The sequence below is a fragment of the Chrysochloris asiatica genome, unplaced genomic scaffold, assembly GCF_000296735.1.
Source record: "Chrysochloris asiatica unplaced genomic scaffold, ChrAsi1.0 scaffold00001, whole genome shotgun sequence".
NCBI lineage: Eukaryota > Metazoa > Chordata > Mammalia > Afrosoricida > Chrysochloridae > Chrysochloris > Chrysochloris asiatica.
Genome location: NW_006408519.1, coordinates 14,906,244 through 14,920,347, shown reverse-complemented (window position 1 = coordinate 14,920,347; position 14,104 = coordinate 14,906,244). Strand labels below are relative to the sequence as shown.

The following is a 14,104-nucleotide window of genomic DNA, read 5'->3' as shown; positions in this document are numbered from 1 at the left end:
GCGGAGCGGCTGGTAGTTTCGAAGCGCTGACCTTAAGGTTCACAGCCCGATTCGTAACCACTACGCTACCAGAGCTCCTCGCTATGGTAGTAGTTATTAATAAATGCTATCATTCACGTTATTAAATATCTAATGAATGTATTTTGTTGTATATTGTATGAGGAGTTACAGAAGATAAGTATGTCCTAGTGTAGGGCTGAGGATTCAGCACTGTTTCTCTTAACCATAAGGTTTGTAGCTCAAAGCCACCAGTTGTTCCTTGAAAATCCTGTACAGAGTTGCTGTAAGTCAGAACAGAATTGACAGCACTTAACAACAAGGCATATAATTAACAGGTTTATTAAGAAAAATACTTCAGCTAAAATGAATCAAAATTCTTTGAGAATACAGAAAAGTAGACATGAGTAACAATGAATTCTGGGAATTCTGTTCATTGTTAAGTGCAGGAATAATTTCTTTTAGAAAGATTTGCACAAAGCTGGTCCCTATGAGTTGGAGGTTAAAGATATCCCAACTGTCTAACTTTTCCAACATGTTATACCACTCCATGAGGAGCTCTGTAGCATAGTGGTTTCAAATTGGGCTGCAAACCTCAGGGTGAGCAGTTCAAAACTACCAGCTGTTCCACGAGAGAAAGATGAGGCTTTCTGCTCCTGTAAAGATTTACAGCCTCAGAAACCCTGTACAGGGTCGCTATGAGTTGGAATTGGCTCCACAGCACATAACCACCACATAACCAACACCATACCACTCCATAGTCCTTGATATTAAACACCACTCCTCTGTTCCCTCAAGTTCCAGGTTTCTGCAACAGTCTGCAATATCTTACAAAACAAACAGTTGTCAAAAGAAATGGCTCACATAATTGTGGAAGCTGGCAAGTCCCAAATCCCTAGTTTAGAGATCAGTCTGGAGGAATCGGCTCACCTAGGTAGTCTCAGGAGCTGAGAAACCCAAATCAGTAGGTCACGTGGCAGGCTATTGATACAGGAGGATACAGAAGCTGGTGAATCAGGTCAGGTGATGGTAGGAAAGTCCCACCAACTGGAGATTAGACGTAATGAGCCAGATCTAAGATCCAGCTCAAGAGAGTGAACTTGTCCCAAGCACTCTATAAACTGCAGTTAGACCATGTCCCAAAGGGAAACTGAGAGTGGTACATTGAGTCACACCTTTTAGCAAAGAGAGGGCATCCTTAATCCTTAGATCACTGTAATCTTTACTCCTTGTTGTTGTTGTTGTTAAGTGCTGTCGAGTCGTTTCCAACCCATAGTGACCCTGTACAGGGTTTCTGAGGCTGTAAATCTTTACGGGAGGAGAACGCCTCATCTTTCTCCCGCGGAACAGCTGGTAGTTTTGAACTGCTGGCCTTAAGGTTCGCAGCCCGATTCGTAACCACTACGCTACCAGAACTCCTTAGTCCCACTTTAATCTTCGTTGTTGTCAGGTTGCTGTTGTTAGGTGCCATGGAATCAGTTCTGACTCATACTGACCATATATAGGGTTTCCAAGGAAGAACTGGTAGGTTTAAACTGTCAACTTTGCCTTTAGTTTATCCTACAGTACCACACCAGGACTTCTCCCTTAACAACTCATTTCAAAATGGGTCCAGAGGCTAGGATTTACAATATTACACAAAATGGAGAAATTTGTCTAGAAGGACATTAATAAATAATTAGCTGTCCTGCAATTAGGTATCTTTGAAACAAGATAGGTTTTAAAGAGTTGGTAAATCTTGAACATAATAATGAAGAGAAAGACTTTGTATTTTAAAGTAGTGCATCAAGAAATCATTATGTAAGTGAAATAATTTTTGGTTATATTAAAATTGTTAAATTATATAATTGTATGATCATGCTATATTTACAGGCATTTTTTGATGCTCATAGTATGGACTTTCATATAAATTTCATGACAACTTTCATGTAATAAAGAAAATCTAATTTTATATCATGTCTACATAATTCTAGATACTCTGCAAATAATTTAGTCAACTCTTGGCCTCTTTCAAAAGTTAATGACTTACTTTTGTAAACTAGCTAATCCAATTGTTGGGATAATTCAATTGCTTGCTCTTATGTGATCGTAGCATTTAAGCTTTTATTTTTTATTTTTTTGACTAAACTTTTTCCATGAAAATTGTAGTTCTTCTGAATTTATTACCTCATGCATATAGCTCACCTTTCTGTCATTTCCTTTAGCATTATCTAGTAGTGTGCTACGTTTATTGCCTCTTGTGCACTATTTAATACTCTAGAGTGATGTTGCATTCGATACGTTTTACAAGTTACAGCTAACAGAGGGCACACATTAAATTCCAAAGTTAAGTCTAACCTTTGGACAGTCTACAATGTATGATACCAGATTTGGCTATGGCTAGCAGTGTTTTTTTGACAAGCCACTGAGTATCATTATTATACAGCATGGTTATTCATTAATTTCTGGTTAGAAGTTCTACTAGTCTACAAACAGATCCATCTTTGGTGCCTCTCCCTCACCTTAAAGTTCTTTTTTTCAAATTGATTTCTGTTTGGGCTCATTTTGAAACCATCATTGCACCCTATGTCCATATTAAGCCCGTTTACATCACTTATTTTCCTAGCTTATACATCCTTGTCCAGGCCTATGCACACATGCATATGAACACACACTCACTGCTCACACACCCCGAGACTTGTCCTAGTCAGTCATTCATGCTTACTTAGTTCACAAGTCTCCTATTAGACACATCTTTAGACAACATGGATGAAAGGAATAGCTGGTGTAACTGAAAGTTCATTTAAAAAAGCCAGTTGTCCCAAATATATTGGAGTTTTGGAAATGTTTTATGGTTGAGCACCAAACTTATTCTGGTTTATTTAATAAATGTATTGGTACAGGTTGTTCAATAGGAGATATAAAAAATGTTATATTCAATAATTATGTATTGTAGTGATTGACTGTGGCCACCCTGGAGTTGCTCCGAATGCAGTCATGTCTGGTGAGAAATATACCGTTGGGTCCACTGTTCACTATTCCTGCACAGGGAAACGCACTCTGCTAGGACCGTCATCAAGGACTTGCCAGTTAAATGGCCATTGGAGTGGATCACAACCTCATTGCTCAGGTACCAATTACAAAATGGGAAAATGTGTGTTCTAAATTATATTATTGCTATGAAGAATGTATACATGAGCAGTCTAAAGAGACAAAATAATACACTTCTTTTGAAAAAAACTCTTATGAGAAAGCAGAAACAATGTTTACATAAATATTTACTGAAATAACTTTTTAAGGAATTTTAAAACAAAGTATACATTTAGGAAGAAATTAATACTGATTTTGTAGGAAACTATAAATATATATTTTGAACTTTGTTTTGTCTAATATAAATTATTTGGTTCTTTGATGCTATTTGGCATAAAGGTCTTTGTTCATTAAAATGATAAAACCACTCATATTTAACTAATTATTCCAGTTTAGCAAATAGAAAATATGTTGTTTCCTAGTAAGCCATTTTATAAGAGTGATTTTCTATTAGAGTTTAGTTCTATTTAAGTTTGGAAATAACTTATGAATAAGAAAGACTGAAGAATAATTGATGCATTTGAATTATGGAGTTGGTTAAAAATATTGAATACACTATGAGCTGCTAGAAAAATGAACAAATATGCCTTGGAAGAAGTATACCCAAAACGCTCCTTAGAAGTAAGGGTGGTGAGACATCATCTTGGCTCAAATATAGTAAGGATTGTGCAAATAGACTAAGACCAGGCAGTATTTCCCTCTGTTGTACACAGGATCACTATGAGTCATAAGGTATTTGATGGTACATAGCAACAGCAAAGAGTCTTTTTGTAGCACTGTAAGATAGACATTGGACTGCTAACCACAAGGTCAACAGTTCAAACCCACCAGCTGCACCTTGGAAACCCTATAAAGAATCACTATAAGTTGGAACCAACTCAACAGCACTAACAACAGAAAACAATTGATTATTTCTTATCATAATTCTTTAATAAAACTCTGGTAGTGTTGGCGTGTGCCATCAAATTTTTTCTGACTCATAACGACGCTGTATAGGGTTTTGAAGGATTGGCTGGCAGGTTTGAATTGCCAAATTGAGGTTTGCAGTCCAGTGCTTATCCTACAGTGCCACACGAGAAATCTGCATATTATAAATAGAACTACCATATTTTTTGCAAATAAACATGAATGCTATATATTTTATTTTTGTCAAGTGGGCTCTTCCCCTATGTAGTGTTTTTCATAACCATGCTATGCTAATTTTTTTGCATATTGCTTTAAAATTTAGTATAAAAACTTACCAAATTGCTTTGTGGGTGGATTAGGCAGAAGGGCGAGTGCAGATGGCAGAAAACATGTATAGCACATGTGTTATTTGTGTTAAAAATATGATAAGCTAATACATTTTTGAAAGTTATTTTTCTACCCTTACTTTCTTTGTTATTAGTAGGTAATATACAACTACTGAGCCTCTAAGCCCATAAAGTTATCTTTCTTTGAACAGGTTATTGTAAGACTATTTTAAATTAATTTGTTTTCAATTGAGAATTTGATAAAAATTATTTGAGATGTTGATGATACTACAACTTTGGTTAATGATCTTTGATAGGAAGAAAGGTAAGGCTACAAGATGTATCACTTTCTAATACAACACAGTTCAAGTATATATATATATAACATCAAGAAATTAAGTGAAAGAAAAATGGAAAAATCCCAAATCTCATGTTTGTGTTTTAAAGTAAAGTTTTTGGGGTCCAGTGTCATTTGAACCCACCGTACTGCCAGTTCTAAATGATACATTTTGCTGATTAATTAGGTTCTGTGGAATATCCTTAACCTGTCTTAACAATTGCACAGTTTACTTATAGGTAAATAGCACTTCTCACTGACATTTTTATTATTATTATTGAAGGTATTCTTTTCTTCTTAACGAAGTCAGATAAGAAACATAAATTATAATTTTATCCAGTCAACTTTCCATGTATAAAATACAGTGCACACATACGAGCACCTACAAGATTAATTAATTAATGTTAATTGGAATAAGTTAATTTTGCTTGTATTTAATTTCAGGTGATGCTACTGGTACTTGTGGTGATCCAGGTACTCCGGGTCATGGTTCTAGGCAGGAAAGTGATTTCAGAACTAAAAGTACTGTGCGTTTTGCATGTGATATTGGTTATCTACTTCATGGTTCAGAAGAAAGAACATGCTTAGCTAATGGCAGTTGGACTGGAAGGCAACCAGAATGTAAAGGTAATCTCAACTAAGTCAATTATTGTTTTTGTTAAGTGTTGTTAAGTTGGTTCTGACTTATAGTGACCCTATAGGATTTTCAAGGAACAGCTAGTGAATTTGAACTGCCAACTTTTTGGTTCACAGTTCAGTGCTGATCTTGCAGCACCACACCAGAGGGATAGAGTTTCATATGTAGCCAAATTCAACTAAAAGGAAAATTCCTCCTTCCAGTACCTCAAACCCTAATCAATAAGTAAAAGCAGTATTAGTTAAGCTTTACTGACACTACCCTAAAAATAAGTTCTGATGATAATGATTACAAGAAATATCTCTCATTGGTCATTTATACATAAACATTGTTCTCACCATAATATATGACAGTATTAAAAAGAAAAAAAATTGGTTTTGCTTTGTTAAAAATTTTATTACAGGTTTACATTTTGCTTTTTACCAGAGTGTTACATATTTTAGGCATTATGAAAAAAATAGGTTATTGTTACATAAACATTGCTCAAGACCTATTTTAGCTTTCCAGTTGGTGAAAATTGAAAAGAGCTCTGGTAGTGTAGTGGTTATGAAACGGGTTGCGAACTGCAAGGTCAGCAGTTCGAAACTACCAGCCTCTCCGCGGGAGAAAGAAGAGGCTTTCTGCTCCCATAAAGATTTACAGCCTCGAAAACCCTGTACAGGGTCGCTATGGGTCGGAACCGACTCAACGGCACTTAACAACAACAACAAAATATAAGAAAGATTTTTATTTATAGAGCACAATTGCTAGTAACTATAACTCATAAATGTTCAGAGTATTTGAGTAAACGTATTGCTAATGTAATTAAATATTTGCAACATTGCTTAGAAAATTAAACATTACTGTAAAGTTGTCCTTGTGATTAAACATTATTTTGTGATGAACTTATGCAAAACCCAAGTCAACAAATGTATTTATATAGCTGATTTGATGCTTTGCTAATCATATTGACCTAATCAATAGGAACGCAACTCTCAATAGAGCTTTCTTGATATTTTTTATAGACTATATCGTATAAATTTCTTAATTGTGCTTAAAATTAGTATGCATATTTTAAGAAAGATAATTATTTCTTTCTTAAATTAGAGCTGTTTTAGCCATCTTAATTAAATCAGAGTAACATCTCAGATAATATTACAGTGAAAAGGAACTTCAGAACTTAGCTGCTGAGAAAAATTCAGTCAAATACAAATATTTGTATCAATATTTTACCATACACACACAAAAATGTTCACTTTATTTTTTGAGTTTCTTCTCCAAAGACAAAATCTTTATTTTACATAAGTCAGCCTTTTGTTTTTTTTTAGATGAAATGCTGCTTTGTTTATGTAGATTGCATATTCTTGGTAAAAATGGAACTCATAAGTCAAGTAGAAAGAATTGAAATTATAGTAGAATATGAACAAAAATTGACCAAAAAAATGCAATATATACAAAAATTCAACAATCTACTAATTAGAAAATTATAGATAATACAACAAGGCGTCTCATCCCACCTGTTTCTCATGATAGGAATGTAATGTTTTTGTGGGGATAAAATGAAAATAGAACTTTTAAATATTTCTAGAGGTAATTTTATTGTTAAACATTTTGAGAGAGTAAGTTGACAAAAATACTAAATTCACAGAACATGCCTTCTTTGATTCTTTCTTGAATAAGTAAAAATATTAAGTAAAACATGCTCATGGAGTTATTGTTGTTAAGTGCTGTTGAGTCACTTCTGACTCAAAAGTGCCCTGTATAGTTTCCAAGGAGAAGTAGGTGGGTTTGAACAGTGTTACAGTGCTAATCCTATAGTGGTACAGTGCTGATCCTCTTATGCTACATCAGGTATGGAGTCCTGGTATGTTGCTGTGGATTAATGCGCTGGACTGCAAGTTCAGTTTGAATTATAAGGTCAGTAGTTCAAGTTCATGTGCTTCTCCTCAGACACCTTATACAGTCAGAACTGACGTAGCAACAACAACAACATGAAGGTATACTCTCTGGTAGCGTAGTGGTTACGAATCGGGCTGCAAACCTTAAGGTCAGTGGTTCGAAACTACCAGCCGCTCCGCGGGAGAAAGATGAGGCTTTCTACTCCCGTAAAGATTTACACCCTCGGAAACCCTGTACAGGGTCGCTATGGGTCGGACCCGACTCGATGGCACTTAACAACAACAACAACAATGGTACTATAGGATCAACACTGGATTGAGAACATGCCCCGCTATGAGTTGGAACCAACTCCACTGTACTTAACAACAAGAACCACATATATAACTCAAACTAATTATAAATAACCTGGCAACCATAGGAAAAATATCATGTAAACAATGTTATGTTTACATAGTGTAATATTTATAGTCAATAAAATATAGAATAAATTCCATAAAGCAATCTGAGAAAATAGAAATCAAGTAAAGCTGAGAAAAAATGAAATTCAAAACCATTCATTCTATTAAAATCTTGGGAAATCATATTTGTTTAAAGGGAAATAGGATAGGAATTATACAAAAGGTGACAATAAAGCAGAATTTTGAGATTGGAGGTATTTTCAGTCTTCTATCCATTACATTTTGTAATGAGTAATTCAGAAAAAAAAAAAAATCACCCTGTATGTGGTAGGAAACCACATACAGAAATTAAAATATCAAATACACGTGTTAAATAATGTGAAGTTTTGACAAACTGAATTTTTAGGAAATGGTGACACATGAAATAAAAGAAGACGTGTGAAAAGAAGCAAACTGCAGGTACACATATACTCACACACATGCAATATCACTAAAAATGGAATACTTCAGAAGTAGCAAGGGATCTAGATGGCACTGACTGAAATTATAATCATTCTTGATATTGATAAATACAGGCTTGAATTCTGTACAATACTAAACTCATGTTACAACAAAATATGCTATTATATTTAATATACACTTGATTTTAAACTTTTAAAATCTACTTATGCTATTTAAGTAAATATTTAAACATAATTAATAATACTTAAATGTAAGCAGATACTTGTTTTTGCAGCTCCTGTTTAAGGAATGTCAAAACTTAGTGTAAATCATTATTAGCATTTAGTTACTTAGTTCTTACTCAGTTTATATTTGAATTGCTTGATATGAAACCAGAAGTTTTAATACAGATCAGTTATAGATTTATACAAATTGAAAAACATGCATGAATGTCTTTTGACTTAGTTATCTAGTATAGCTATAAGAAAAATTCCACAAGTGGGGGACTTTACAGAACAGAGGTTTATTTGCTTACCCTTTTGGAGGCCAGAAATCCAAATCAGGATCTCAGATATGTCAATTCTATCAGTGAACCTCTCCTAGTTTCTGACTTCCAACAGAGAGCTTTCACATCTGTAGTCACCCTGTATGTGCTATTCTAAATAGTTTATAACTCAGATGTGATTAAATTTAGAATCCACCTGACACTGATATAGCTTCACACACATAATAAAAGAAAACACTTCTTTCTATGTAACAGATCCAGAGATACTACAAAACCAAAGTTGCTGCCATTGAGTCAAGTATGACTTATGGCAATCCCATATGCACTAGGGTAGTACTGGACTCCATAGGGTTTTACTGGCAAAAATCTTTACAGTAGCAGATCTCCACGCCTCTCTTTCCCAGCATAATTCGCAGTTTCAAGCCTCCAAACTTTGGGATTCGTACCAAGGAGAAAAAATTTTTCCTGCTGAGGGCCAGAAATTCAGCACATACTTTGGGAGGACAAAATTCTTTTCACAACACCTATAATTTAAAAATAATATATTTATATTATACTTCTTAAAAGTATTTCTGAAATAAATCTCAGTTGCATCTCATTATTAGTACGAAAATTCCAATTATACTCTTTTTAAAATATGGAGCCCTTATAATGTTTTTTTTTTTCTTCTTTTTTTAGTTAGAGAACATCTAAATGATTTTGTGACACCCAAAGGCAACACTCACAAGTAATTACTACACTTTGTAAAGTTTTTCTAAAACTATGAATAAAAGTGTAAAATTAAAAAGCTATAATGTGATTTGAATCCCAGTAACTACACTAATAAAATTAGCATAAATGTATTTTTTGTTTCAAAAGATACTTTAATGCTTATTTGGATGAATTTGTAAATCCTTTGGATAGTTTGAAATAATCATTTAGTCATTAAATTTTTGTGAGAGGATTTCTAATTGCATTATTTTTGTATGTACTTCTTAACTATTTTGTTTTATAGCTGTGCAGTGTGGAAATCCAGGAACAACTGCCAATGGAAAAGTTTTCAGGATTGATGGCACAACATTTTCTAGTTCAGTAATTTATTCCTGCATGGAGGGATATATTCTTTCTGGACCTTCAGTTAGACAGTGCACAGCCAATGGAACATGGTCTGGAACTCTGCCTAACTGTACAAGTAAGTTGCTTTTTCTAAGTATTTTTAAGTATTACTAATTAGGTTAAAAAAACAAATTGAGTATAAAGTAGGTGTACGTATGTATGTTTTGGAATTTGAGAAATTATGCAAATTTTTGAATATTTGCATTGTCTTTTAGATTAATAGTGTCATGGTTAGAGTATACACTAACCAGTGACACTCAAGTCAATTCCAACTCCTAGCTACTCTATAAGACAGGGTAATACTGTTTCACCGGGTTTCCAAGGCTACCATGTGTATGAAAGCACACTACCACATCTTTCTCCCACTAAGTGACCAACCACTGAATTTTATGTTGGCTACAGAGAATACCAACACTTACTCTACCAAGAACCCTTAGAGTATACACTTGCTGTTGCTAAGTGCTGTCAAGTTGGTTCTGACTCATATGTGATGTGACCCTGTATAGGATTTCCAAGGAATGGCTGGTGGGTTTCAGCTGCCAACCTTGCAGTTAGCAGTTTAGTGTTTATCCTAAAGTGACACACTAGGACTCGAGAATGTCCACTAGTAATTTAAAATTAAGGGTGATGGAAAACTTCAGGGATGGTGATGGTTGAACAACATGGTGAACAAAACTCAAAATTGAAAAAAAAAAAGACTGGTCTTACTGTTCAGAAAGAGACTTAAGGAACCTGAGACTCTAGCTCTCAAATACCCTCCAGGTCTCAAAAGGAACTTACCCTCATGGCCTAACTTTCAGCCTCACAGTAGATAGGTATGTAGGGGGACAACAATACTAGTAAGGTATGTTCACTTTGAATGATAGAATAGTCAACAATTCAAAATCAAAAAGGCAACATGTATCTAAGGACAATGTTGAGAAGGGATGAGAAGGTGGGTGAAATAGGGGTAGGAGCCACAAGGAGGAAGTGGGATCACCGTTGTTCCATGGAGGGGGTTGCAATTATTTAGATGAAGCAAAGTATGTTATTTGTTGAATGTAACAATGATGAGCTTGTCTGTAAACATTCACTCAATTCCCGATAAGAAATTTAAAAATAAATAAATAATAAAAATAAGGAAGACCTTGGAAGACATGATGTATTTGAGTTATGGTGTGGATGAATATTATAAGTACCATGGACTACCTGCAAATTCTGTTGGAAGTACAGCCAGAATGCTTCTTAGAAGCCTGGATGGCAAGACCTCATCTCTCACAATTCAGACATGTTATCACAGAGGGCCCCATCCTGGAGAAGAAAATCATGCTTGGTAAAGCAGAGAAGAAAAAGAAGACCCCCCCTACCCCCAATGAGATGGATTGGCACAGTAGCAGAAACCATGTGCACATATGTAACAACAATGATTAAGATGGCGCAGGACCAGGCAATATTTGTTCTGTTGCTCATAGTGTTACTCTGAGTAGGAACTGACTCTAAAGGCACCTAATAACAACAACAACAGCAGCAATCAACAACAATGACATGCTTATTGATCAGAACTGTGGGACATATGGTAAATTATGAAATATTTACAAAGGAGATTTGTTTAAGGTGCTTTGTAGAATTAGATGACTGCAACAGGAAAACTTTCTTCCTATTTTTTACATATTTCTGGAAGCATCTTTTTTTTTTTAAATGCTTTGCTGTCATGTTTTCTTATTTGGAAGAAATAAATATAACATATTCTGAAATAAGGTGAATTTATTTCTAAAAATATTCATCTTGAGTAAATGATGTTCAAAGTATAGTTTCAGGAACTGCACAGGTTTATATATTGTGGGCTATTTGTTCTTAATGAGAAAAGAAACTTGGATCAAAATAAGATCAACCATATCTCTAAGTACATTGGTTAGCTGAGCTGACTTTTCTTTCTCCCTTTTTTATTTTTTTTTAAATAACAAGAGTTTATTAATGAAAAACCAGTGTTTTGATTTAGAAATTGATCTTGTGGATCAGTTCTCACAACTTGCTTACCTATATGGCTTTTTTTTTTTTTTTTAAGTGAAATGAGAAGACAAAAGCAGCATTAGATACACTGCTAAATTTTAAAACATTCTTCATTATATTTTATTTTAGCAAGTTCGGTGTTGTTGTTGTTGTAAGATATATCTAGTTGATTCCAATTTAGGGACCCTTTATAGGCTTAAAATCTTAACAGGAGCAGAAAGCCTCATTTTTTTACACAAGGAGTTACTAGGGGCCTTGAACCGCTGACCTTATTTATGGTTAGTAATCCAGTGATTATTCTACACTGCCACCAAAGCTTAGCAAGTTCAGTAATACAATTCTTATGATATCTATTTTAATATACAATATTGAATATATAAGATACAATATAAAAAACTATTTTAATATACAATGTTAGTTGGGTTAAACAATAGTATGCTATATTATCTTACATACCAGCTAATGGAAGCACTTGAGAAAAATTAATAAAGCCTTTGAAATATAGTTACATAAATTATCCTCATTACAGTGGTGTGGTAAAAGTAAAATATGAAGAAGAGGAATCTATTTGAATTTTATTTCTGTTTCTTATAAAATTTAGCTCTTTAAGAGATTTATGTTTGTTTTGTTTTCCTGAGCTGGTTAGTCTGGAACAAATAGAGTCTCCTGTTTAGTGTAAATCAACAGAATGATTTAACTTGTAAAATCTGGCTTATTGTTTGACCTTTTAAAATTATAGAATATATTTTTATTAAGGAAAACTTTTAATATGAAATAGAATTAGAACCTTGGATACATGATGTAATTTAACTCCTTAAGCAGTCAGTCAATTTAAAAATTGTTTATATAAATCTTACTACCATTGGGCATTTTCCAGGCACAACCAATAAAAAGCTCAGAAAGTAAGCTATCTTCTTCCTAATATCTCACAGGTCAGTGAGGAAAGTTGGCATTCTTTTTCCTTTATGAGTTCTTAACAAGTTCATTTGCAAATATCCCCTTTCATTTCTTCATTGCCTAGTAGCAATGTATAGACACTCTCTTCTGTGTTTTAACAACCTCAGTCCAACCATATTTATAGCTCTGTTAACTGAACTTTGCTTTGTGCATTTTAACAATTTTACATGCATTTCACAGCTATGTAATGCTGCTGTAAACAGAAATACCATAAGTGGATGGCTTTAAAAAATAAATTTACTCTCTCACCACTCAGGAGGATAGAATTTCCAATTCTAGTGAAAACCTTTCTCTCTCTGTCATCTGTGGGGGGAGGTCCTTGTCGCTTTTTAACAACTATGTCTTGTAGCATCAACTTTTCTTGTGTTGCAGGGATCTCAGTCGAAAGGTCACACACCTCTCCTGACTCATCTTTCTTGGTGATCTCTGCTTGCTTGCTTAATGTCTTTCAAATAATTAAAAAAGTCCTGGTGTGGTGCTGTAAGATAAGCACTGGACTAGTAACAGCAAGGTCAGAGGCTCAAGCCCACCAGCTCCTCCTTGGAAACCCTATAAAATATCCCCATGAGTCAGAATACTGTCAGATATAGTGTTGTAAGATGAGTCACTCAGGTTGGAAGGCACTCAAAATATGACTAGGGAAAAGCTGCCTCCAAAAAGTAGAGTTGGCCTTGATGATGAAAATAGAGTAAAGATTTCGGGACCTTCATCTGAGGATGGGCAAAAGTCAAAATGAGGAGAAAAAGCTGTAAACATCCATTAATAATCAAAACATAGAATGTACAAAATATTAATCTAGGAAAATTAAAAGTGCCAAAAATGATGTGGAATCCATAAAGATCAATATCCTAGTGATTAGTGATCTGAAATGAACACGTATTGGCCACTTTGAATCTGATCGTCACATGGCTTACTGTGCGGGGAATGACAAATTGAAGAGGAATAGCATTGTTTATGTTATCAAAAAGAACATTTCAAGATCTTTCTTGAAAACCAGTGTTGTCGATGATAGGATGATATCCATACACCTACAAAGAAGACCAGTTAAAGGCACTATTATTCAGATTTATGCACCAACCAATAAAACCAGTGATGATGAAATTAAAGAATTCTACCAACTTCTTCAATCTGAAATTAATCAAACATACAATCAAGTATGTTGATTAGCATACTAGTGTACTATCAGTATATAAGTATACTGATAATTGGAACGCAGATGTTGGAAACAAAATGGAAGGTTCAGTCATTGGAAAATATGATCTTGGTGATAGAAATGATGCTGGGTATCACTTGATAGATTTTGCAAGACCAATCACTTCTTCATTTCAAATACCATTTTTAAACAACATAAAAGATGACTATATACATGGACTTCAACAGATGGAATACACAAAATCAAATTGACTACATCTGTGGAAAGAGACAGTGGAAAAGATCCTTATCATCTGTCAAAACAAGGCCAGGGGCAGACTGTGGAACAGACCGTAAAGTGCTCAATATATAAGTTCAGGCTGAAGTTCAAGAAAATTAGAACATGTCTACAAAAGCCAAAATATGACATCGAACATA

The 14,104-nt window shown here is 34.3% G+C and overlaps 1 protein-coding gene across 2 annotated transcripts in view; it reads left to right on the top strand.

The window, feature by feature from the left end:
- The window catches only part of CSMD3 (CUB and Sushi multiple domains 3), a 1,928,297-nt gene that overhangs the window by 1,830,383 nt on the left and 83,810 nt on the right, over positions 1 to 14,104 (top strand). For both annotated transcript variants that reach the window (XM_006830658.1, XM_006830657.1), the window contains 3 exons: positions 2,933 to 3,106; positions 5,080 to 5,262; positions 9,489 to 9,665. In XM_006830658.1, the coding sequence (XP_006830721.1) occupies positions 2,933 to 3,106; positions 5,080 to 5,262; positions 9,489 to 9,665 (534 nt within the window). The remainder of the gene's footprint in view (positions 1 to 2,932; positions 3,107 to 5,079; positions 5,263 to 9,488; positions 9,666 to 14,104) is intronic.